The sequence below is a fragment of the Tuber melanosporum genome (genome assembly GCF_000151645.1).
Source record: "Tuber melanosporum whole genome shotgun sequence assembly, scaffold_130, strain Mel28".
NCBI lineage: Eukaryota > Fungi > Ascomycota > Pezizomycetes > Pezizales > Tuberaceae > Tuber > Tuber melanosporum.
In genome coordinates this window covers 292,024-316,169 of record NW_003298787.1, presented here as the reverse complement: position 1 = coordinate 316,169, position 24,146 = coordinate 292,024, and the positions used below count along the sequence as shown (strand labels likewise).

At 49.1% G+C, this 24,146-nt stretch overlaps 12 protein-coding genes; 6 read left to right on the top strand and 6 right to left on the bottom strand.

The window, feature by feature from the left end:
• The first annotated feature begins 322 nt into the window (after positions 1-322).
• On the top strand, positions 323-2,254 carry GSTUM_00002356001 (uncharacterized protein). XM_002836117.2 has 4 exons: positions 323-817; positions 882-906; positions 1,021-1,182; positions 1,393-2,254. The coding sequence occupies exons 1-4, from the start codon at positions 794-796 to the stop codon at positions 1,683-1,685; spliced, it is 504 nt and encodes a 167-aa protein (XP_002836163.1). The 5' UTR covers positions 323-793; the 3' UTR covers positions 1,686-2,254.
• A 4-nt stretch (positions 2,255-2,258) lies between these two features.
• Positions 2,259-3,319, bottom strand: GSTUM_00002355001 (uncharacterized protein). XM_002836116.2 has 2 exons: positions 2,877-3,319; positions 2,259-2,798 (listed from the first exon to the last, which is right to left on the bottom strand). Exons 1-2 carry the CDS (start codon positions 3,095-3,097, stop codon positions 2,723-2,725), a joined length of 297 nt encoding a protein of 98 aa, XP_002836162.1. The 5' UTR covers positions 3,098-3,319; the 3' UTR covers positions 2,259-2,722.
• GSTUM_00002354001 (uncharacterized protein) lies at positions 3,320-3,512 on the top strand (the record flags this gene model as incomplete). XM_002836115.2 has 1 exon in its annotated part: positions 3,320-3,512. The coding sequence occupies one exon, from the start codon at positions 3,320-3,322 to the stop codon at positions 3,407-3,409; it is 90 nt and encodes a 29-aa protein (XP_002836161.1). The 3' UTR covers positions 3,410-3,512.
• A 1,576-nt stretch (positions 3,513-5,088) lies between these two features.
• Positions 5,089-5,358, bottom strand: GSTUM_00002353001 (uncharacterized protein; the record flags this gene model as incomplete). XM_002836114.2 has 1 exon in its annotated part: positions 5,089-5,358. The coding sequence occupies one exon, from the start codon at positions 5,356-5,358 to the stop codon at positions 5,116-5,118; it is 243 nt and encodes an 80-aa protein (XP_002836160.1). The 3' UTR covers positions 5,089-5,115.
• A 25-nt stretch (positions 5,359-5,383) lies between these two features.
• On the bottom strand, positions 5,384-8,568 carry GSTUM_00002352001 (uncharacterized protein; the record flags this gene model as incomplete). XM_002836113.2 has 4 exons in its annotated part: positions 5,384-6,815; positions 6,875-7,102; positions 7,180-7,226; positions 8,517-8,568. 4 exons carry the CDS (start codon positions 8,566-8,568, stop codon positions 6,156-6,158), a joined length of 987 nt encoding a protein of 328 aa, XP_002836159.1. The 3' UTR covers positions 5,384-6,155.
• Positions 8,569-9,274: 706 nt separating this feature from the next.
• On the top strand, positions 9,275-10,836 carry GSTUM_00002351001 (uncharacterized protein; the record flags this gene model as incomplete). XM_002836112.2 has 6 exons in its annotated part: positions 9,275-9,322; positions 9,399-9,434; positions 9,515-9,625; positions 9,694-10,205; positions 10,282-10,380; positions 10,435-10,836. The coding sequence occupies 6 exons, from the start codon at positions 9,275-9,277 to the stop codon at positions 10,682-10,684; spliced, it is 1,056 nt and encodes a 351-aa protein (XP_002836158.1). The 3' UTR covers positions 10,685-10,836.
• Positions 10,837-10,839: 3 nt separating this feature from the next.
• Positions 10,840-12,292, bottom strand: GSTUM_00002350001 (mitochondrial 54S ribosomal protein YmL47; the record flags this gene model as incomplete). XM_002836111.2 has 4 exons in its annotated part: positions 10,840-11,612; positions 11,682-12,068; positions 12,134-12,184; positions 12,238-12,292. The coding sequence occupies 4 exons, from the start codon at positions 12,290-12,292 to the stop codon at positions 11,437-11,439; spliced, it is 669 nt and encodes a 222-aa protein (XP_002836157.1). The 3' UTR covers positions 10,840-11,436.
• Positions 12,293-12,478: 186 nt separating this feature from the next.
• GSTUM_00002349001 (uncharacterized protein) lies at positions 12,479-14,148 on the top strand (the record flags this gene model as incomplete). Its single annotated transcript, XM_002836110.1, has 5 exons — positions 12,479-12,602; positions 12,675-13,210; positions 13,400-13,538; positions 13,604-13,896; positions 13,975-14,148. The coding sequence occupies 5 exons, from the start codon at positions 12,479-12,481 to the stop codon at positions 14,146-14,148; spliced, it is 1,266 nt and encodes a 421-aa protein (XP_002836156.1).
• A 229-nt stretch (positions 14,149-14,377) lies between these two features.
• Positions 14,378-15,502, bottom strand: GSTUM_00002348001 (uncharacterized protein). XM_002836109.2 has 3 exons: positions 15,081-15,502; positions 14,630-15,025; positions 14,378-14,537 (listed from the first exon to the last, which is right to left on the bottom strand). Exons 1-3 carry the CDS (start codon positions 15,411-15,413, stop codon positions 14,499-14,501), a joined length of 768 nt encoding a protein of 255 aa, XP_002836155.1. The 5' UTR covers positions 15,414-15,502; the 3' UTR covers positions 14,378-14,498.
• Positions 15,503-15,719: 217 nt separating this feature from the next.
• Positions 15,720-16,694, top strand: GSTUM_00002347001 (uncharacterized protein; the record flags this gene model as incomplete). XM_002836108.2 has 4 exons in its annotated part: positions 15,720-15,764; positions 15,826-15,979; positions 16,048-16,152; positions 16,225-16,694. 4 exons carry the CDS (start codon positions 15,720-15,722, stop codon positions 16,257-16,259), a joined length of 339 nt encoding a protein of 112 aa, XP_002836154.1. The 3' UTR covers positions 16,260-16,694.
• A 122-nt stretch (positions 16,695-16,816) lies between these two features.
• GSTUM_00002346001 (uncharacterized protein) lies at positions 16,817-18,630 on the top strand. XM_002836107.2 has 4 exons: positions 16,817-17,147; positions 17,220-17,382; positions 17,513-17,720; positions 17,776-18,630. Exons 1-4 carry the CDS (start codon positions 17,070-17,072, stop codon positions 18,245-18,247), a joined length of 921 nt encoding a protein of 306 aa, XP_002836153.1. The 5' UTR covers positions 16,817-17,069; the 3' UTR covers positions 18,248-18,630.
• Positions 18,631-18,651: 21 nt separating this feature from the next.
• On the bottom strand, positions 18,652-22,716 carry GSTUM_00002345001 (uncharacterized protein). XM_002836106.2 has 5 exons: positions 21,811-22,716; positions 20,995-21,759; positions 20,696-20,941; positions 20,168-20,649; positions 18,652-20,112 (listed from the first exon to the last, which is right to left on the bottom strand). The coding sequence occupies exons 1-5, from the start codon at positions 22,382-22,384 to the stop codon at positions 19,615-19,617; spliced, it is 2,565 nt and encodes an 854-aa protein (XP_002836152.1). The 5' UTR covers positions 22,385-22,716; the 3' UTR covers positions 18,652-19,614.
• Between the last annotated feature and the right edge of the window lie 1,430 nt (positions 22,717-24,146).

The following is a 24,146-nucleotide window of genomic DNA, read 5'->3' as shown; positions in this document are numbered from 1 at the left end:
ATCTTGATTCCTTACTCCGTTGAGATCGGGTGTTCACTCAGGACTTAGTTACCCCCATGTGTGCTCGCAGGAAGGGAGTATCTAGTAGCTGTGCACCCAAAGAAGACTAGGAGGGGGGTTACAGGACAGAGGGATAAATATATAAATACGGTATAATAAAAAAAGTAAATAAAAAAAAGAAATCAGTGAGGAAGAACGTAGGAGTCAATGAGAGACCACATGTGGATGTTCGTTTTGTTGTCAAGATTTAAAGTTGCACACATGTCCCTTCCCCATATATAAAATCCAAAGGTACCTTTCTTCTTCCCTTCAATCACCACCACCAACACCAAGGATCACTTTCTCAGGAAAGAATCTTTTACCCCCTTCAAATCCCAGTACTGTACTCGGCTCGTTCTCCTTTTCATCAGGAAACTGGATTGAACTTTCCTCTATAAACCAACACACCGCTTTGTGCTGACTTTTGTCGGTTTGTTGTGTTTCCAGACCTTGCTGTATCATACCGCACGTCCACATATCTGTTCCACCGGAAACCTATTCTTGTTTGTTTAAGCTTTCATACCCTCTCTGAAACAAGCCTCTTTTCTCCTCTCCATCTCCACAAACCAACGGTCCCTAGCAAACCCGGCACGAAAACTGCGAAGTCCCGCCAGAAAAGGACAACATCCCGCCTCCTCGCCTCAAAGAAAAAAAATTCACCCTCCTGCCACCTCTTGTTTGCAACATCTGTTCTCTCCACTCCTCTTCTGCTCTCAACACCTCTACCGGTAATTGAGAGCCACATACAACTGAAATGGCTCAAAGTCGATCGATGGAGGTCGGTTCTTGTTCAAGAAACTTTATTGCTCCCCATGTGCATATACTGAGAAACAGCATTTCAGGCCCGCGTCGGGAGAGTCAAACAACGTATGTAGCATTTTCAACGTTTTTTTATCAATTGCGTCTAACTCCCCTGCTCGTCTCTTTTTTACCCCATCGAAATAAGGTAGTTTCCCGGCTCATGGTATTCGCTGTTGTTAGGATACGCATCCGATGGATCTCGCCTCGTTGCCGGAGTCGTGGCAATCTCCATCGATAGACGAAAGGTTCTTGTTGTCGAATCAACAAACCGTGACAATCACTGGGTCCTGCCTAAGGGCGGCTACGAAACTGATGAACCAACCCCGGAGGACGCCGCCAGTCGTAAGTGAATCCCAACTCATCTCTGCTTTTCTTTTCACTTCCTCGTACAATTGCTCCGACAAAGCCCAACCACGTTTACTCTTTTTTTTCGTCACAATTGCGCCTTGCAAGTGAATCATTACACCCAACTTATTCAATTATTTCATTTCGGCGTTGTTTTATCGGCTCCCCAAGCAATTGACTGATACCCATCTTTAAATTTCACTATAGGCGAAGCATGGGAGGAAGCAGGAATAACCGGTAAAATAACCCGGAATCTTGGGGAAATTCGGGACCCGAGGCCACAGAACGTCCTTGATGCGGCAAAGTCGAATAGCAAAATCCCTCCCTGCGCTCTCTACTATTTCTTTGAGTTTAAAGTAGAGAAAGAGGAAGCTCTCTGGCCCGAAATGCACAAGCGAAGACGAAGATGGATGACTTACGAAGAAGCTTCCCAGTGCTTCAGAGAGATGGACAGACCAGAGCTGTTAGAGGCAATTGAGAGAAGTAGCATCCTTCGGTAGTCGAGGCCTCGCCCCAGCCATCCTCGGTTCCCAGAGATCTGTATGCATGTTTACGAGGTGCGACAGAACCACTTGGTCGATCTGCACTTAAGGGGGCTAGGATAGAGTAGCATGGTGGCTTCTCTGACATTATTGAGAGACCTTTTTCTCTTGCTTTCTTAATTTTTTCATCCATTTTCTTAGCACAGCTTGTGGGGCTATTTTTCTTCCTCCCTGTCCTTTCATACATTACTCACTTCTTTCAGTCGTTTCCCCTCCATTCACTACCCAGACAACGGAATTCTGGATGTCCATAGGGTCATGATATAGATGGACAGTGGTGTGTGTAACTTAAAAGCTCAGCGTGTTCCCTTTACTTTTCTTTATTTACATTTTCACCATCAAACTAGTCTACGATCCACCCCCTGTCTCACTCTCTTATTTATTCTTTCCTTCAGAGCGTTCGACTGAGGAGCTAGATTCTTGGATCAGGGGGCACCCCAACCCTATAAACCACAAAAAATTGTAGATGATTTCTTTCTTTTTCCACTTTTAATAAGGATAGATAGAACACGAGTTAACTTAACCAATTCAACCAGACCAAAAGCAGAGAGCTAATACTGTAGCCAAGGCGAACAACGACCACCCCGGTGACCAGAGTTTTCGCCACATTCATAATCCCTACTTTATATAGCCCAATTCCGCCATGATCCAGTCTCCGCTACTCTCAATATCCCGGTGCAATATACGAGTGATAATGTGTGATCATGCCACTATCACCAAGTATCACACCCACATCGGCCACAAAAACCCCAACTCGAGCGTCCAACACAAGAGTCACGTGAATCCAGGTGGTGGCTATATCATACGACACCTAGAGCTTTTGGATGCTCTAGGAGCGCGGGGGATTCGCCGAGGATGGGAAAGGAAATTTGAGACGCAACGGTGAAGGATTGACAAAAAGTCAAAGTCGAGGAGGAGTATGATATTTGGGCTCTGTGTGTGTGTGTGTTGGATCCGTGTAATGGGGGGGGTAGGGGTATGGTACAGGACCTTTCTCATGACCCGTTCTCCACCATTTCATGGTCTTCAAATACCGGTTGTACGATATCATATGGGGGATAATGTTTTCTTCTTCTCCGAGGATCAGCACAGAACTCGATGGAAAGGGGGGGGGGTTAGAAATCAAAACTTTTTCATGCCCCTACTAACAATTTCTCAAGCCAGCCAGCCAACCAGTTTCTGATCATAGTATCGTACGGGGCGGGGTCCCAAAAAAGAACCTCCATTTCTAGTGTTCGAGCAATGAGTACGTTATCCCACTGAATTACACCTGTAGAGTACAACATCCCAAGAAGAAGAAGAAAAAGGGTATGATATCTCGCTCTATAAAATTTGATGCCGGGTAATGATGCCATCCCATATGATCCCATGTGGCGGCGGGTAGTGCCGATCTGCGATTAGCTTAACAAGTGAGTCTCCTCACGACGAGTGGATTTCGGATGTCGTAGCAAACCCGCAGAGGTTGGAGGATGGTTGGGCGGGACTTGAAGATGGGGTTTTGACAGCGTATGGGGATCGCTCGCGTACAGGGGAACAGCCAAGTCGGCCCCCAAGACATGATACTCTTATCCGCAGCGCAGGGCGCTGATCGTATGTTTGAAAACCGAAATTGGATTTTCCCTTATTTTCCTCCTCTGTATCATAAGTCATGTAGTCTAGGCCCTCTCTCTCCCCTCTTATGATATATCTCCGTAGTGCGGCACGATGGGCTAAGGCGGAAGTATGTTAGTTGGGGTATGATAGTCCGCAAGAGAGATGCTGGGACGTTGCAGTTGGCGCTTGGAGTAAGGCCCTGTATGTGTGTAATATTATAAAATTTTATTATTATAATATTATAATTATACACATTTTCACTTTTTTCACTTTTTTCATTCCTACTGATGACTGAGCTTGCACTAATTTCGCCACCTAATCACGATTCAAATATGATACCATACAAGAGCAGAAACATCTACAATAGTAAATTTAGTACGGCATCCGGTGATGTGAAACAGAGGCTTCCGAAGCCTTTCCTTTATTGCCATTCTCACCCGCTTTGAACAGCTTCTGCAACAGCACCAAATGACAGCTGAGCCTTTTTAAGGAGGGTTGTTTCTTTATTTCGATACTTTCCGTATCTTTTTGAGCCTCATATATACCACACACTCCCCTCTGGATTGAACATACTGCTGCATTCTTGTCGTATGGCGTGGGGGAGTTTTCACTGCCGCTGCCGCTGTGTTCTTGAGGTTGCACAAACGCTTGCGCTCTACTCCGTGCCTCATTGACAGACATCAAGTATGATACCATTGTTCGAGCCCTTTGAGGGCCTGGTTTGTTGGCACCCACATGTTCCAGCACCGGACCTCCAAATTGCGGGCAACAGCAGGCACTGTATGTTTTGGCTCCACCCCTCTTTTCGAGCTTCTCAATCACTTGTCGGGTCCGTTATCTTGTGGTGGGGTTTTGCCCGTCATACGGTAGATCAGATGATGGGAAACAGCTCTGGGCAGAGATGATAAGCGGCGATACAGCCAGGATGGCTTCGTCGAACTGTACGGCGCTCACTACAATAGGAGTGGGCCTCGGCTGTCAGGGAGAGTGTATCGGAAACCTCATCACGAATTACCCCTGTTCCCGTAGGGGTAAGTAATTTCAACAACCCAGCTCTTATGATACCCGAACGCTTCACGGCGGATATTGTGTCGTATGATATCGTAACGTAACACCTCAGGTAGACTATGTAAAACCTGCTTATAGTATCATATCATACCCTTCTAACAAAGCCCCATTCCGAATCATACCCCATGACGCGACCCTTTCTCATCCACCCGTTCATCCGCCCGTCCCGCAACGCACGTGATACTCACTACCGCCACAAAAATGGAGGTCTGACCAGAGCTGAGGAGAACAAAATCCACCCCACCCGATCATATGATACATACAGTGGGGGGCAAAAATACCTTCACATTTTTTTACCCCCCGCTGGAGATCAAACCCCACACGACCAATCCCGTCGCCTGATCAAGACATCACCAGTAGCCCCTCGAGTGATGCCTCATGAAGTGTATTTGCGGGATGGGCTCCGCAGCGCGGTCCCGGGTCCGCGCGGATCGCGTCCGCAGCGACGGTTTCTGCTGCTGCTGTCCTGAAACAAAGGACCGGCAAGGGCGAGTAAGATTCTCGGTGTTTGGAAATATTCTCGGTGGCGGATCGTGCGAGTTGCTTATAATACTTTGGATTGTTATGCACTTTTTGTGTTGTATACTGTACTCGTACTTGGGCTAGTGATGCGGAATGTGGATTCTATTTGTATGAAAATGAGGGGGGAAGGGGTCGAAAGGGAAATAGCGGTGGTTGGGTGTGTGTGTGTGGAGAGAGGTTGAATGTATGATAGATAATATTATTATTATCGTGTAAAGTTCACTGCTATGCATTCGAGGCGCTCAGCCCTGGGGGTTGATGCAGGTTTCGTGTGTGTCGCCATTTTTTGCATACACATCTGGCGGACCACGGGAAACTTGGCACTCGGAAAAGTTATTCTCCGACACCGGAGCCGAACGCCCTTTACTGCCGCACAACACGATGCGGCGCAGTGACGAAAATGGCAGTAACGAAAAGAGAGAAGGAATTTAATGAAAACCCTGACCATGAACTAACAACTTGGCAGATAAAACTTTTGAAGGAGGAAAAAATATTTACTGAGTTGGAGGGTTAATGATGTACTGTACTTTACTGGATTGGGATAAAAGATTGAAAAAGAGAGGGATGCAGAACAAACAAAAGGAAAAGGAAAGGAAAGAAAACTCCCTTATCCGCTGACTAGACTAGACTAGACCGAACCCAATAGTAATAATCCGCATTTCCTGTTCTACATCTTGCAGAAGAAGAGAAAAACAGGAAAATGTGTATAGTTACTCGTAGAGTAGAAGTGCTTTGAAAAAGAGCTACTATCACATACCACCCAGATCCAAACAAAATGGCCAAGTCTTGGCGGTATGCAATAGCAGTCCTTTTTAAAAACGCTTTGACTCTACGAGTACGGTACCCGGAGAGATGTATTCGTACAAGACAGGGGTAGTGAACGAGCAAAACAATCCTTGTCTTGCACGAATACTAGGGTAGGGGGAAAGTATTGGGACGAGCAGGGGGGTTAGATGTCTGTGCAAATTACTCAAATTGGTATCTTCAATCCCACTTCAAGTAATTCACACAGACATCAAGCCCCCTGCTTGTCCCAATACTTCACCCCCACCCCGAGTACACCCCCCCGGACACCCGTAAAGAGAAAAGAAAAGAAAAGAAAAGACAAAACATCAGTTAAAACACCTGAAAGACGCCCTTCCATCCACCTCAGTTAACTATAGAACCCACAACCGCTCCATCCATATTAAAAATTTGATGCAAGCAAAAGAAAAAAAAAAGGGAAAGGAAAGAAAGCAAGTAAATCTAAGCGTCCTGAATAAGCTCGACGGGTGGTCTGGCCGTGTGTAGCGATACCGGAGCCACCGGCGAAACAGGACTCGCCTCGTCTCCGGAATCGGTATAATCATCAACGGATATGGCGGGCATCTTCTTCTCGCCATCCCCGACCTCCTCCGGCTCGAATAGGACGACGGAGCTGGCGGACCTAGGGCGGCAGGTGGGTGACACTCCCCCCGCCTCCGTGCCACTAGCACCATCCACCCCGCTGTCTCTAGTATTACTCTTACCAGCCCTCACCCAATCCAGCCGCGCGAGCGCCCGCGCCAAGTCCTCTGCGACGACGACGGCATTCGGCGGCTCCTCGTTGCGCAGCTCCCAGCCGTGTGGCGGCGAGGGCGGGGGCGAGATGAAGAAGAGCTTCTTCGACTCCGGCGCCTGTAGGTGCTGGTCCACCGGTTGTACGGGTGTGTGCTCGCCGAAGTAAACACGTGCACGGTCTCCCATGATTGCCTCGCCATCCAGCACCTGGCGCACACTAATGGCGTCCTCCGTCGTCGCGAAGGAGCACACGATCCGCCGGAAGGACTTTAGCGGGGACCAGGAGACTAGTGTTGCCGAGGACTCGATTACGCTGCGGAGTTGCTGCAGGTGGGGTGAGTCGAAGATCGAGGGGTTTATGAGATTCTGTGGTATGCGTTAGTCAAATTTGGGCGGGATTTAGCGGGGATTGGATGGGGGATTACGGTTATTAGAAGCGTGTTTGTGGGTGTTGCTGGCTGAGTGAGTGGTGGTAAGGAGGAGAGGTCGAGAGTTAGGTGTGAGCCACGGGATGACGTTCTAGATCTGTTTGGTGTGGATAGGGGGGATACAGCGGGGGAGAGTTTTGGGGACTCCATTGTTTGAATTGGTCTTCGGTCTTTGTTTGATGGAGGTGTGAGGTGAGATGTTGCGGTTGTGAAGGTTGAAGGTTGCTGAGGAGATGGGGAGCGTTGGTCAGTTAAGTAGTGATGTGGATGACGCTGCCTGTGTGGAATAAAGACTAGCTTACTATGGTAGCAGACTTTTTTTTTTTTGGTTCCTTTTTGGTTGGTGGTGCTGGTGAATAACGACAGATCCCCAACAGCGAAGAATGGATCTTTATAAGATGTGGTGGTTGGTGGCGAGCGCAGGGTCAGGTCCGAGAAAGCTTGGGGGGGTTGATGTGGCGTACAGGGATGAATGGAGAAATGGTAACCCAGAAGGCAGGAAAAAACCCCAAGACACAGCCAGCGAAGACGGAGTAGCGGAGATTGAGGCGAACCCTTTGCGTCCCGCGCTAGCTACCTTCCGTAGTTCCCAAGCCTTTTGCTTCGCTTTCGGGGGTTTTTCTCTCGCCTGGTCACTCGGGCTCTGTCTCCGCAAAAAAATTTTGCGGGACGGACAGATTATCTCGCGCACTCAGGCACTCTTTCTTCGCCCCCGGGCAGAGAGAGTCCACGAGTAGAGAGGAGCAACGCCCCCTCCACACAAAAGGAGGGATTGGTCATACCCGTACAGACAGTGGGCGGCAGCGATCGCTGGATCTGGAGGCGCAGCAGCGCACGCACCCCCGAAAGAAAAAGGAGTCTCCAGTCTTGCTACTCGTAGAGTTACAAGTGTTTTCTGGAAGCTCGGAGTGTCTTCGCCGTTGCATTGCCCGCCAGCATCTCGATTCCTGCGGACAATTGGACGGTAGGTTTACTTGGGGGGCGCGACAGACGGACAGCGGCCTTTCTCCGCCCAATAGTTTGGGCCGAAAATCGACGACCTGAATGACATGCGAGGGCTCCTCCTACCGCAATCAGATATTCAAGAATAAAAGTAAAAAATTGACAAAAAGGTGGTTTACCTCCTCCCACTACTCGCAGGGTTCGGTTATCTTCTTTTGAGAGGGGTTTTTTTCTTTCCCTTTTTCTTTCTTTTCCACTTTTCGTTTTCTTTATTGCTTCTTTAGGTACCGGTATTGCTATGCTCAGGATGTGTTGCAGGGCAACTGGATCAAGGTTTAATTATCACTGCCTCATTCATCTCGCTGCTAAACTTCTTCTCTTGGAGTATGATAACCGGTACGGTAGCGCGCCATGCCCTACCTAGGTTATGATACGCAGCACATCTCATAAATTTATTTGTCCAACATCCTTCTATCATACCAGTACGGTATTATCCTACTACTTGTAACTGCATAGTGACCGCGCCCTCTTGTGGGCACCGGTGCTTGTGCCGTATTTGTATGCGGCGGCACGGTGCCGCATTCATCGGTGGTTACTTTTGAGCTCTTTCCTGCCCTAAGTGCTCCTCCTCTACCGGTGGAAAGACATTCTTACTTTTGAAAGTCATCCCGGAGATCTTATTATCCTCGGTACGTACCGGTATGGTCCACGGGTTTAGGGGCTAACCTACGCCACTTTACAAAAGTCATGTGTGAAAAGCATTCATCCTGGGGGTATTATACTGTATACTCGAGTAGTGTACTCGAATAGGTTATCTTGGGGTAGGTAAGACTCCAGCACTAGAGACGTCGCGAGGTTTGATACCGGTATGGACACCGGGTGGAGGCTTAATTTTCTGTGTTGGGTATGTGACCATATGTCTGGGATTCCGGCCTTTGGGGAGGCTCACGTCAAGGTAAACACCAGACCAGGCCAGTAGATGCTGAGTCTGGGAGTTTAAAAGTCTGCCCGACGCCATGATACCGTATCTCGTACGGTGTGTACTAGAGTACGAGTACATAGAGTATCGTGCCGTACACACGGCGTTAAAATTTAGTACGTGGGTACCGGTGATTACCGTATTGCACGGCATTAAGACCATGTGCCGGCTGTGATGATGCTGTGGTGTTAGGAGGATAGCTGTGCTGTGGCTAAGTGGGGAGGCTCCCGAATGATCTTTAGCTCGTGAGTTTGAAACTGTGCCACACGGTCTTTGCACGTCGCGTTTCCCCCGGGAGAGCCCTGTTAACAAACAACGCCCCCCTGTACAGTGCAAACCACACAAACCCCCAGCCCGCCGAAAAAGTCTCTTTCTCTTCCACCCCAGACTTACCTCTTGTTTTTTTTTCGTCGGGCCTTTTTGACGAAGCGGACTTATTGAAATAAAAAAAAACACAGCCTGAATCGTTAACAGCGATGCTCCTCGTCGATAAGCACCGTCCTCGGAAGCTCGAGGCCTTGCATGTTAGTTTATTTTGTCTTGTGTTCTATCTGTAGGAGCCCAGCTGACGAGTACGGTTTCCTACCCTTCACACTTTAGTATCATCAAGGCCTCTCTTCTAGACTCAAGGCTCTGGTATGCACCCCAGATTATGCCTGACCGGAGTGACGTGGTTCGTGCGTGGGGTGAAACTAACAATTCATTTTTTGCGATAGGCCAATAGTGGCGATTTCCCACATCTGCTAGTGTATGGACCTTCTGGAGCTGGTAAGAAGACTCGAATTGTTGCTACGTTGAAAGAGCTATATGGTCCTGGTGTCGAGAAGGTATTTTGATCCGCAGTACCATGGGGAGGGCTGTGCGAGATGCAGCAGTTACTAAGGGGGTTGGATAGATTAAAATCGACTCTCGTGTCTTTATGACAACTACCAATCGTAAGATTGAATTCAATATCGTCGCATCTGTCTACCACATTGAAATCACTCCATCCGACGTTGGCAATCATGATCGGGTCATTATACAGTCGCTCCTCAAAGAAATTGGTCAGACACAGCAGGTGGATATCGCTGCGAAGCAGAAATTCAAGGTTGTAGTCATCAATGAGGCGGACCACCTTACCAGAGATGCTCAGGCTGCGTTGAGAAGGACAATGGAGAAATATTCCCCAAATCTAAGGCTGATACTGATTGCCAATTCTACTGCCAATATCATTGCCCCGATTAAGAGCAGGACGTTACTCATACGAGTTGCGGCACCTACAATTGATGAGATGGTTGGGGTACTAAAGCATGTAGCTGAGTTGGAAAGGTTTGAGTTCAGTGACAAGTTGGCTAGGAGGGTTGCAGAGGAGAGCGGGAGAAACCTAAGAAGGGCGTTATTGATGTTTGAAGCACTTTATGCACAAAAGTAAGCTCTTATGCGACGCGTTATTGTGTTTTTGCACTTCCATTTGATGTGTAGCTGACTTTTTTCGGAAACGCAGTGAGGTTGTTAAAGATAACACACCAATTCCTCCTCCGGATTACGAGACTTTGATCGGCCAAATCGCGGACGAATTGCTTGCAGACCACTCTCCAGCTCGGTATGTTTAGAATAGTTTGTGGTGCAACAGGGGCTTTCTAACGTAATGTTATAGTATCCTCCTTGTGCGTGCAAAATTCTACGACCTGCTTACCCACTGCATTCCAGCCACGGTCATCCTTAAATTGTTGACCTTCCGTCTGGTTGCGAAAATCGATGACGTTCTCAAAGCTGAGGTCATCAAGTGGGCTGCTTTCTACGAGCACAGAATTCACCTTGGAAGCAAAGTGATCTTTCACCTAGAAGCATTCGTGGCAAAGTTCTTGAGAATTTTGGAGAGTTATTTGATGGGGATGGAGTTCTAGAGGGTATAATTGCATGGATAATGGTCAAAAGTTTAGGGACGATGATGGCGTTTGCTTGCTTGCTTGATGCTTTTCATGAACAATGGCTTGTACGATCGAAGGTTTATAGATGGTCTGTACTATCTGTTGCGATTAGGTTGCAGTAGCATGCATACTAAGATTTCCACAAAGTCTGATTATGAGTGCTGGATTTCAGACGTGATAATTGGCGACCCAATTCCGATAGATTAACCATTTATCAAGTCCCAATTGACATTGACGCCATCCCACCACCACCTTTAGAACGTCGCCAAGTTAATATAAACCACCCTTCCACCTTTCCATCTCAATCCTCTCAGCCGAACAAATACCAAAGACCTTCCTTACAATACCATTCCATTCCAGCCAGACAGGCAACCATGCCTTCCCTATCAAACCCACACAAGGATCCGTACTAATCCCCGCCGCCGCCGAATCAACCGCGTATGCTATGCTCTCTCCTTCTCACCAGTCTATTACATATCAAACTGACCCGCGATCACCCCGGGCACGAGAGGATAGATACACTCACGGGAGTGGTACATCCACCGGAGAAACCGAAGGGGCGGTAACTATGTTTGAGCTTTTTTTATTTTGGCGATAAATATGGTGGTTGGCTGCATGCCGTAGGCGTTGGGGTGCAGAAGAGGGAGGGGGAAGATATAGGGGTGGTGTTGTGGGTCGATATCTGTGCGGTGGTGTGGTGTAGTTTGATTATGTACAGTATGAGAAACTTATGGCTTCAAAGGCTTGAGCAACTTTCTTTTATGCTCAGGTAGCGTATCAACCCACGCCCGCTTCTTAGGCGGCAACTTAAAATTCCTAGCTTCCAACTCTTTCAGCAGCTCCGGCGTGACTGGGGCCCTACCGATCATTGGCGGGTCTCCCTTTTTGACGAATTCATACCTGCCTTCTCTCTCTCTACATCAGCCCCCTCCTCTCCCGCCCCCCTCCGCACTTAAGGAAGAGAAAAACCCACCAGGCATCTTATCCCCCGCCAACCTAAACGCCTCCTTGACAATCTGCTCGTGCACCTCCCCCTTGAGCTCGAAAAGCACACGACTAACGGGAACCCTGGCTGCCCAGAACTTATGTGTGCCCTTCCCTGTCCCCATGCGCACCTCGTTGCCCTTCTGGAACACGGCGATGTTGCATGCGACCCGCTTGTACAATTTGTACTTCATCCCGCGGAGTTTGGTCTTTATTGCTGTTTCTGCATTTTTTAGGTGTGTTGCGGACAGGCGTTGGTGGTAGTCGGATAATCGCATGCCGTAGTCGCCCCAGGCTATCGTGGTCCCGCGGGTGGAGCCGCCGGTGTGCACGCGTGGGTTGCCCTTGAAGCGGAGTTTTGGGTCGGTGCGGGGACCTGACTGTGGGTGTTAGGGAGTTTTGGGCGGGGTGGGGAGTTGGTGGGGGGGAGGGATATTATACGGAGCCAGTCTTGTGGGGTGGAAGTTGTGGAGAAGAGTCTTAGGAGGGGGACTGTAGTGGTTGATTAGTTATGGGTGAGGGGTGGAGGGGAAAGAAGGAGTTACTTGACTGCACCTCTGTGCGCAACAGAGGTGCGATTGACGGGAAGAACGATTGCATCTTCACCAGTATATGTTAGTAATGTTGGTTGATTGGTGGGGGAGGTTGATATTGAGGAGGGATATAGGAATTTACCATTCTTGAAAGCGGCTGACTCAGCTGAGGGCTATCAACATCACACCAAACCTTTTTTTAATGTTTTGACTGTCCGAGCGAAACCTTCAAGTAACATCACAGGCAGTCGGCATGCGGCTACTTTTCTCCTCCAGAAATCTCCCGACAACCTCCGGCACATTCGGAGGTTTCCCGGAAGTGATCAGGGTGAGAGGAATCACTCAATTCCATTCTCAATGGCGCAAATATTCAACAAGTTCGTTCACGAATCCTCGCCCACTGCCTGTGTGAAACTGAGCCTAACCAACAAGTGCATCTGCGCCAACAGAAGAACCACCGTCGCCACCAACAACTCAACTAGAAGGAAAACACTACCCAATTGACGAATGGACAAACATCCCTTCGCACATCTCCTCTGCACTCTCGCGAAAACTCCACCTCCAACCCTCCCACCCGCTCTCGATAACCAGACGCCTCATTGAATCCCGCTTCCCTAGCCCGACGTACCAATATCACAACGACCTCTCCCCCATAGTCTCCGTACACCAGAACTTCGACTCCCTCGGCTTCCCCATCGACCACCCAGGTAGGTGTCGCACGGACACCTACTACATCAACAAGGACACTGTCCTGCGCACGCACACCTCCGCGCACCAGGCCGACACGTTCCGCTCGGGAACCTCAGACGGATTTCTTATCTCGGCGGACGTGTACAGGCGGGACGCGATCGATCGGAGTCACTACCCTGTTTTCCACCAGATGGAAGGAGCAAGGATGTGGTCACGCAATGAGTGCGGAGCCTCGGGGGGAGTCGCAGCCGTGATCAGGGAGGAGATTGAGAGTATGCCGAAGCATGGGATTAATGTTATGGATCCTAATCCTCCATTTCATGAGAAGAGGAACCCACTGCAGGTGGAGCACACGGCCGAGGAGGTGCGGGCTGTTGGCGCGCATTTGAAGCTTTGTCTAGAGCATGTTGTTGCGGAGGTGTTTGGCCAGGCGAGGGTGGCAGCAATAGCGGCCAGTGGTGCAGGCGCGGAGGGGGTGAGTGAGGAACCGTTGAGGGTGAGGTGGGTGGAGGCGTATTTCCCGTTCACAAGCCCTTCTTGGGAACTCGAAGTGTATTGGCAGGGGGATTGGCTGGAATTATTAGGGTGTGGTGTCGTTAAGCAGAGCCTGCCAAAAAATGCCGGTTTGTTAATTATTTCCCCCCTCTAACCATTTCATCACCTCCTCTTAATTGTCCTCTCTCTCTAGGGATCCCTGACAAGATCGGCTGGGCCTTCGGCGTCGGCCTAGAGCGGGTCGCTATGCTCCTATTCGGAGTCCCGGACATCCGCCTCTTCTGGTCCCTCGACGAGCGTTTCCTCGGGCAATTCAAAGGGGGGGAGGTTTCCAGATTCGTCCCGTTCTCAAAATTCCCGCCCTGCTACAAAGACATTGCCTTCTGGCTACCCAATTCGAGTAGTGCTGCTGGGGGCCAGGTGCCATTCCATGAGAATGACATGATGGAGATTGTTAGAAATGTTGCGGGAGATCTTGCGGAGGATGTGAAATTGGTATTTTACAAAAAATAATATATAAAATTGCTTTTTCCTTCCTGGGGATATATTAACATGATAGGATAGATCGACGAATTCACGCATCCAAAGACTGGGCGAAAGTCGCTGTGCTTCCGGATCAATTACAGATCACTCGAAAGGACCCTCAGGAATGATGAGGCCAATTCTCTCCAACAAGCGGTTAAAAGAGTCCTGGTTGAGGAATTTGGTGCCGAAGTACGGGAGAAGAGTGAAAAGTAGTTATAGACCTTTTTGCTTTTTTTTCTACTTCTAGAAATACGTATACAGAGCGTTTTGGTTTTATCTCGATGACGACAAACATGACTTTTCCTGTAAAAAAATGCTGGAAGAGAGGAGATACTATGCACAGTAGAGCGTGTAAAAAAAGTTACACCGAAACCGCAAAACGAAAAATAAAAAATAAAAAGCCAAACACCACATCCCAAAGTATCATACTATTATATTCACACGAAATTTAGGAAAATGGGTTCTTCCTTTTTTTTTTATTCCTTGGAAAAAGGCTCTCATTAGGTTATGAGCCCCCCCTCGCCCGCACGGGCGCCAATGATCAATTTTCCGCAAAATATGTTTTATTCCACCGCGGCGGCGACTACGCCCACCTTTGCAGCCTGTTATAGGACATTGTTAACACGAAAATCTCCAAAGGATATATATGTAAATAAGGAGAATGGGGAAAGAAGGAAAACGGGAAAAAACGCACCCTGATAGTCCTCCCATTAAGTGCAAACCCAGTCTGCTGCACATTAAACACAGTGCCAGGCTCCTTGTCTGGCATGGGGACCTGGAACACGGCCTCATGTTTATTCGGATCAAACGCCTCACCCATGGGGTCAACCTTCTCGAGCCCGTGACGTTTGAGGGTGTTCAAGAGTATCTCCTCCGTCATCTTCAGGCCATTGTACAGGTTCATCAGATCCTTATTCTCCTCCGTCCTGCTCTCAGCCGGGACAGCGGAGAGCGCGCGGTCGAGGTTATCGACCGACTCGACGAGGTCCTTGGCGAACTTTTGTATAGCAAAGTCCCTAGCTATCTTCTTCTCGCGCTCCGTGCGGTCCTGCAGGTTGCGGAAGTCGGCTGCCGCGCGTTGGAATCTGTCCTAGTGAGGGGGTTCCTGTTAGATTGGGTGTTTTAGGAGAAGGGAAAGGAAGTACCTTGTAGTCTCTGGCTTCTTTAGCCCGCTCTTCGACGTCTTTCTTTAGGGTCTCGACTTCTTTGGTTAATTCGTTGGCGTCTTCTGGCGATCGTTGTTGGTCGGTTTTCGTCTGGGGTTCCGACGCTGCTGGGGTTGGTCCATTTTCCTTCTCCTTTGATGATGAGGTACTTGTGGTCTGCTCGGTGAAGTACCCCCTCCGTAATCGGGCGTATGAAGGTGCCACTTGCCATTGCCGGACCGAATGAACAACTACCGGGGAGGTCCTTAGGGTTCCTCCTCTGCAAGCAGGAGTGAATTGTCGGGCTCCTTGAATAATTGCTTGTCGAAACATTTTTCCTTATTCCTCGGGGTATAAATTTGGATGAACTTCGTAGTTTTTCCCCAGTAATTATTGGTCCTATCGAGGGTGAACAGACGGGCGGTGGGTGGGGTGTGTGCCAGACTGACTGACTGATGGAGAAAGTTTGTGTGTTCGGTTGTCTTGGCATTCATTGACTTAGGGTTGTTGGGTTTGGTTGCATAAGGTTCACCCCCTCCCCCTCCCTCCATCTGGTTTATCCGGGACTACCGAATGATAAGACACAGCCTCTCACTCACTCACCCTACAGGTATCTGTACCAAAAATTCACTCGAAAACATGGCTGCACAGAAGACTGCGAACAACGTGAATGATGTTTTAGCCGTGAGTTACATTCAAAATTTCCCGCACCAGATCGTACTTGTTGTTAATGATTGCATTCCAGACATTGGAGAATGTCATTCGCGCCGACACGGAGGCTACGGTTGGAGACCTGGACCTGCTGAATAGGGTCAACCTTCATGCCACCGAGCGGTACAAAGCTATTGCGGATGCAGCGGTGGGGCTGGAAACTGATAGCGAATACCTTGGGCAAAAATGTACACCTTCTCTTCCTCTCGTGCACTCTCGCGCACTCCTTGCATGGCCGGCCGCTAACTTGCCGTAGATGCTGAGATAGAGAAGTACAAACAGCAGGTGGATAACCTGGATGAGCGTGTTGGCGACTTGGAAGCCATAGTTAAGGAGTTGGAGGAATGGACCGGGGAGCTGGGTATGCGTTGATTCATCCCCTCTTGCTTCTCTCCTCCATACTTTTGTGATGGCATTTTAATATTCCATGCAGAGATCAAGGTGCGAAGGCTTTCGCGACGTAATTAGCTCTGCGCAGACTTTTCGGAATATTTTTTCTTTCTTTTCCTCCTCTTTCCTCAAGAGAAGTGGAGCAACACACCTGCAGTAACACGGGTTCAAGCTACTAATTCAGGTTCGGCGGTATGATTATTATTGGGACACCGTAGAAAAGCATTTCGACAAAGTATCGTCGGTCTGTCGTGGCGGGGGTTCCTTCCACCTATGACAGCAAGGCAAACTTCTCTGTAAATCACACGGCCAGATCTTGCATAAGGCTGTAGAAGATAATATTATGTACCGCAGCAAGAATGCGGGATTGCGCACGGTCAGGGTATGGGTCAAAGATGTCCGTTCTGGGGAAGTTCCCAGTACCGGTATGATAATATTATGATACCTCATCTTTGTACGGTGCTCTCTCTCTCAGCGAGTTGAAGCTGCAGTAATTTAACTTGTATCATACGGTATCACGTTCCTATACAAAAGTCATGTTTCCTTTTCAGGGATCACCCAAACCCTACTATCACGTGATGTTGGGTCCAACACCCCACCCCAAATTTCTGCCCCTCTCCATCCTTCAATTCACCATCATCTTTCTATTCCAGCCAACGGCGACTACGACTCCCATCACCTCCACCACTTCATCACACACAACCCTCGTGGCAGCTGCATCTCACTCCTTTCACACACGCACAAAATAAAAACCACGTTCGGAAAGAAAAGGAAAGAAAAAATCTGGTCTCACATTTCGCTATCGCTGAATAACAATTTACAATTTGCCTTTTTTTTCTTCTTCTTCCTCCCTCCCTCGCCTTGATATCAAACTAGGTCGCAGCAATCATGTCACTCCCTACTTGTCGGTTTTACGAGGAGAAATATCCGGAGCTTGATAGCTATGTTATGGTCAATGTTAAGCAGGTATCATCTTCTGCCTTTTCCTGGAGAGGGTGGGGGTGGAATTGAGTGGTCACTGATGTCGGCAATCCTCAGATCGCAGAAATGGGAGCATATGTGAAGCTTCTGGAATACGACAACATCGACGGCATGATCTTGCTTAGTGAGCTTTCCAGACGGCGTATCAGATCTATCCAAAAACTCATTAGAGTTGGAAGAAATGAGGTTGTGGTTGTCTTGAGGGTCGATGAAGAAAAAGGTATGTTTGGCTCATGAGTCATAGGCGTTTGTGTTATTTTATTTTTTTCCCCCTCTTCCTCTATACCTACGGGTATCTCTACGAGAGGTAAAAGATTATAATTAGATAGCTAATAATACGATATGACCAGGATACATTGATCTTTCCAAGCGTCGTGTATCTGCCGAGGACGTTGTCAAGTGCGAAGAGAGGTACAACAAGAGCAAGATGGTACACTCCATTCTCCGGCATGTCGCCGAGAAAACAAAGGAGCCTATCGAAAACCTCTACGAAAATATTGGTTGGCCCTTGATGAAGAAGTACGGCCACGCTGTCGACGCATTCAAATTCTCGATTACGTTCGCCCCCCCCCCCAATCCCTGTAATACGAATTTATTTTAACAAGGATTACAGCAATCCGGACGTATGGGAAGGCATCCAGTTCCCCTCAGAAGTTGTCAAGACTGAACTCCAAACCTACATCTCCAAGCGCCTAACCCCCCAACCAACCAAAGTCCGCGCAGATGTCGAAGTCACCTGCTTTGGATACGAGGGTATCGATGCCGTTAAAGATGCCCTCAGGAAAGCCGAAGCAAAGAACACCGTTGACACACCCGTCAAGGTCAAGCTCGTCTCGCCACCCCTTTATGTCCTTACATCTCAGTGCCTAGACAAAAATACCGGCATTCAAGTCCTCGAGGAGGCTATCACTGAGATCCAAACTTCAATTTCCGCTGCCGGCGGCAGCTGCATAGTCAAGATGGCGCCCAAGGCGGTCACTGAGAACGATGACGCAGAGCTACAAGCCCTAATGGACAAGAAGGAGCGCGAGAACCAGGAGGTCTCTGGTGATGAAGACGAGAGCATTAGTGATGAAGAGGCTTAATTTCTCGGTCTTCTTTTCAGGCTTTTTCGATTTATAGTTCTTTTTCCTTTTAATGGTCGTTAAAAAATAACAAAGCCGGCTAATGCATGGGGACCCCCACTGAGGAAGGGATGGGTTCTTGATTCGTCGCATGTATGTTACTGTGCGTACCTGGTATGATGCCACGCATGGATGACAAAAAGTTCTGTTTCTTTTTTCCTTTCCTTCTTCCTTCCTTCCCTTCTACCACCTCTCCGTGCTCTTTCACGCCTTGCTTCTCCCTATTGTTTGGCTGTTCTCATGATCTTGGGCGCTGGCACGAAAACGAGTATGAGCACAGTGCACTGTGGGTAAGGAGGGGCAAAAATGATGAGGGGCGTTCATAGAAAGCATAAGTTACAATACCCTCTTCTCTTTCCCGTTGCCAAGTTTAAAAATATCGATTCATACATACATCCATACATACATATATAGCCTACGATACACGGCTTGGTCAATGATATTACATCGTAGGTATAAGTTTGAGGTTCTCGCTTCACCGTAACGATCGAATAAGCCTAATGGAATAAGATATTAAAAATTGCTTCTTAGGAAATGCCAGAAAATTAAGAAAAGCAGGTCCTGAAAATAGCTTTCTTTCCATGGGGGATGGGGGGTTTGGAATGGTTTGACCGCCCGAAACGGCCTCCCGGAACACACTCGATTTTCTGCATACGGATTTTTTGTGGGACTTGGTTGATAACATATTTCCTTTTAATTTCCATTGGCAACTCCGAGGAGCGCGCGTTGCCGTAGGGGATCCCCCCCCCGGGTGGGTGTTTGCCTGCGGCTACCCTCCGCCATTAAAGTTGGCCCTTGAGCGACCTTGAGTTTTGTCGTTAATTCCCAGACTTTGGTAGATACCGTAGCATACTATTAGTACAGTAGCGGTGTTCCAACGGCGGCATAGTTTTAAGGATCGATATTAGTGCACGAGCTCTCTAATCTGCCGCTCTGTCGTATGCATGTTCCGCTGCATACCGGTACATCTAACCACCCTCCTATAAAAAAGTAATAAATAGAGAAGTTTATCGTAAGAGGGAGGAAAAGAAAAAAGAAAAAAACCGGGCATTATGGTTTATGATACGCCCTTTCCTTTAGTGTTTCCCTCCTTCCCTCCTTCCTGTTCACAAGACCAACCATCTAAATAATAACCCCTCCACCGATGGACCCCTATGCGCGTAACCATCCAGCCATACCCACCACGTAACCGTACTCATGCACCCTCCTATGATACTAAACTCCCAAGAATAAACAATAACAGCCATTAAACCAAGCAAGCAAAGCGATCAATAACGCAAAAATAAATAGATAGATATGCCAACAAAAGAGATCTCCCCAACTCAGACTCAAACCGCATATCCCAAAACCGCTGCTGCGACAGTCTGCCCCCCAGCAGCACCTCCTCCACCTCCATTGCCAATCCCTTCCCCGGCAGCGGCTGCATTTGGGTACACCCTTACAGGAATACTTGCATCGAAGCTCTCGACGAAGACGTTCTGCTTAGCTTCGAATAGCTCCCCGCGGTCGTCAGCGTGCGTTTGCTCTAGCAGCTCTTCCATCGTGACAACCGCTCCATCTATGCCGCCGCCGCTCCCAGCGGCAGTTAGCGATTGAGCTGGAGTGACGAATTCCAGCCGGAGAGCCCATGCGCAGGATACGCCCGAGGTGGAGAATTCGGGGGTGGCGGAGGTGGGTATTGTGGGGGTGAATACTACGCGTTTTGAGAAGAGAGTGGACTGGGAGCGCTGAAAGTGGAGTTTTCGCGTGGCGCGGTAGATGCTGGATGCGCTGCGGAGGGCGACGGAGGGGGTTACAGTTTCGGAAGTCTCGAGGGCTGCGGTTATCTATTGAGGTCAGCACTATACACCCGCGGAAGCAGTGAGGGGGCGCAGAGAATACATGGTAGCAAGGAATCCTCGCATTGGAAAAGTCTACGACAGCGGTTATTGTCTCGCCAAGTTTGTATGCTGGCCGTGCGAGCGTTAGTGTTGCTACTTTTCGCCCGTTACGAGCGATTTCGAAAATGCTGCAGTGGCCGTCGGATGACCTGCCCGGGCCTCGCAGGATGGCCATTTCTATAGCGTCTTTGGAGCTAGTGATGTGTGGTTCCTCCACCATTGGGAAACGTTTGGAGGATGTTGGGATTGAGGGTGAGAGGGTGCCCAGGGGATTTGGTGTTAATGTTCCATCTTTAGGTGCTAGTAGACTATCCACGTAGGAGAGAAAGTCTTCTAAGGAGGATTCCTGCTGGGCAGCTTTCTTCGATGGTGACGGGATTGCGGGGGGCGTTAATGTCTGATCGTCTACACACGCTGTCGTAGCTTCATCTCTGAGAAGAACAATTGGGGACATTAAGTCGTGCGTCAACAAGGACCCGTCGGCTGCAACATGTCAGATCACATAAAAAGCCTGACACAAGTGACTAACCATGAACATGGGGAAAGACCCTAAAAGGGATCTCAACAACTTTGGGTTGTTGAACCCCTTTCCCAGGTCTTTGTGTCCCGATAACCAAGTTATAAACAACCTTGATAGCCTTCCCCCGATGCGTAGGAGGGAGGCCTTTAGGTAAAGGAAAGCTATAAGTATAAGACTTGCTCTCCCCCGGGTTCAGCCGTAAATCGACGAAGAGAATCGATTGTGGGGTCGAGAGTATGGGTATTGATCTCGAATCTGCGGGACTGTAAGCAACCATGTCTCCTTTACACGGCGGAGATCATATTCACTCGCGATGTTCTTCATCTCTGCAATAGAACTCATATTGTTCCCTCCCAAAAGCCCTGTAATACCCCCGCCAATCCCCCCCCATCCAAACCCACTGAGAAATCCCCCATCAGCCTTATTGGTCTCCAATCCCACAACCCCCCCTCCCATTTGCCCTCCAACAACCCCTTTCCGCTTCACCTCGTCAAATATACTAGTTTGTATCAGCGACCCGTCCAGAATGAAGCTCCCCTGCACCTGCGCATATCCCATCATCAAAGACTCTGGAGAGCGTGGGCCAACGGCTAGTAGGCTGTGACGCCTGTTATGGGTGGAACGCACTGGGCGCACCGCTGCTCGGGGGTCATATTCCGATACCAACGTCTCCGTTGTGCTATTTGATAGAGAATAGAATTCCCCGCTCGACCGTGGTGTTTCCCCATTAACGCTATGAGCGGATATCACCCGGCTCTGTAACCTCTCATAATCCGGCTCATCCACGGGACTTCTGAGGTCGATTTGCGATATCTTCCGAACAAGTTGTGGGTTATGCGAAGAGGGCTCATCGACGTGTAGACTATCAGTAGTAATCGTAGGGGTACTCGGTGGGTCGGGAGGAAACTTGAATGTTTTGTTGGCTAGTTTGGGCAGTGGCTTTGCACCTCCTGGTGTTCGCGGGCTCGCTGACGTTAGCCCGGGAAAGGAGGAGTTGTTGACGCTTTCCGATTCGACGATCATTGGCGTAGACGGTTGGGTGTTATTACGAGGCGGAGGAGGAGACATAGTAGCTACCACCAATATTAGTACCTCAAAAAATAAATCCCAACAATACGTCATACCTGAGTTTGGGGCGGACCCGTTAGCCAGGCCAGGGGAACGCCTAGGCATTGTTTGCAGCGAGGTGGATCGTGAGTGACCTCCCCGCCCCTGTCTCCCCTGTACCAGCGAAGGAGACCTGACCCCCTCCTCCCCCTGCCCACGTCCACCACCCTCAATCCCAACATCGGATCCCAAAGAGACAATAGATATCGATCTCCGATGTTTGTGTCCCTTCCCATTACTCGCCGCGGAAACCGGGGAAACAGGGGGCTTTGCGGCAGGGACACTCAGCGATAACGAAGGTTTGTGATGAGAGACAGGTCTAGCAGAGGGAATCCTCGGACTCGTAGTAGTAGATCTATTATTCCCAGTGGCGGGTAGTTGTAACGGGGCCGCTTTACCCCCCAACGCACTCCCGTTCGCGCCCAAGGCGAACCCCCCATTCGCCTTCGGTGAGCCGTGCAGTGGCATGTGCGGTCCCCGTGAACCAGGCTGAGGGGAAACATTCTTAAAGGTGATCTTGCATTCGAGTTTCTCGCCGGCAAAAACGACGGCCGATTCCGGGAACGTGACAAATACCCTGATATCCGACATTGTCTTCATTACGGCGACCAAGCCGCATAAACGGTGGTGTTTTTCTGGCGAGTCTCCGTGGCTCAAGTTTGCTCCAAGGGTTTTTTTCGTTTTTGTTTTTTTCGTTCTTTCGGACGATGATAACAGCCTATGTGAGTGATGGTATTGGAAGGGTTTTCGTAATTCGAGGTTCACTAGCCAGCAGGTACTTCAGCGCTCTTTGCTGGCCACAGCATAGTGGTAAGGAAAAGGCGTAGCGGGGTTCTTTGGCGAGCAAGCGGATGTGACGACAAAGCTCCAAGTTGTTGCAAGTTAGCCGTCAGTCAGCCGTGATAGTGATGCAGGGTTATCCGTCAGGGGGTACACGTACCCGTGGGGGGTGGGAAAAGGAAGGTCAGTATCATAAAAAAAGAAAGTTCAAGATGGCACTTTCGAAGAGAAAAAAGGCCCCAACCCAAACCCAAACCCAAAGTAGACGTCGATGTTCCCCAAAGGTCAGGAAAGAAAGTTGAAATGTCGCAAGCTTGGCGCCCAAACAGGGAGGTATTGGAAGTGAGATATGCTAAGCCCAAAATAGTCCACTTCTCCCACATTTCTCAATGAGCCAAGCCCATCTCGCCAAGCTGGACCTGCACGGGTTTGGCCAAGCCCTCAACCCCCCTGATCGGGCTCACAGCTCGAGGGGAAAGAGAGAGCGTTTTGACCCGTAAGGGGAAAAACAAAATAAAAACAACAATGTCATAAAGGTGAAGGAAGGCGGGAAAAATTCCGAGGGTTGAGTTTAATTAATCATCATCATCGCACCTCCCCCCCCCTATCGATCGATCGTGCCGGGTACCCCGAGACTTTGAGCGCGCTGCATCACCTGTACGAGTACTCGTATCATACCGTAAATACCGTACCGGCACCAAGTCCCCACCCTCCTCCCCCTGCCCGATTCAAGAAGAGATACGGTAGTGCCTAGCGCCCGCCCCATCCAGACATTTCCCCCATCCCATCCCCATGTTTTGGAGAAGGGGGAAAAAAATAAAAATAAAAATAAAAATAAAAAATCCGAATAAACCCCCCCCCTCCCACAACCACTATTACCACCACCACCACCACCACAAATTGCCAGGGTCGAGTCGAGTTGAGTTATATTGAGTAAATGATAATATGATTGTTCGAAAGAAGAAGAAAACCGGAAACAGCAAGGTATGATACCCCCCCCCCATCCCTCCCTCGGTCCAAGCCTTTTTGCCTAAAAATTATCCATCCCACAACCCTCCTCGCTCAACTCTAACTTATTCTATCTCTCTCTCTCCTCTCTCTCTCTAGGATAAATCAAGTAAGGGAGAACCGGTTCCTGAAGAGACCGGCCTACAAACATCCCACGTGGAAGCTACTCGTAGACCGCTCTGATACGATACGGGTTGCGCCAATAAATTTAAATTGCACACCTCCTCGGACATAGTTACCGTGCCTCGATGCTAACCGCGCACTACCGTACTCGAGTAGTTTGTTAGTCATGGAGATGAAGCAGCATTGGAGTTCGAGTGAGGGTTCATGATCCACACTACTACCATTCGTTCGATAGCATCATAGACGTAAATTGTGCCTAGCCCTCGACGGGAAGAGCAGCAGGTAGTCTATAATAGCCCCCAATTTACTTTATGACGGTAGCAGTGGTCATGGTAATGGCCACGAGGTAAATGCTGGAGATAGTCTAATCGGCGTCACGCGGCCGCCTTCCCTCCACGCGATGATACGACATTGTACAGTACCGTACTTGTGCTCAGTATAC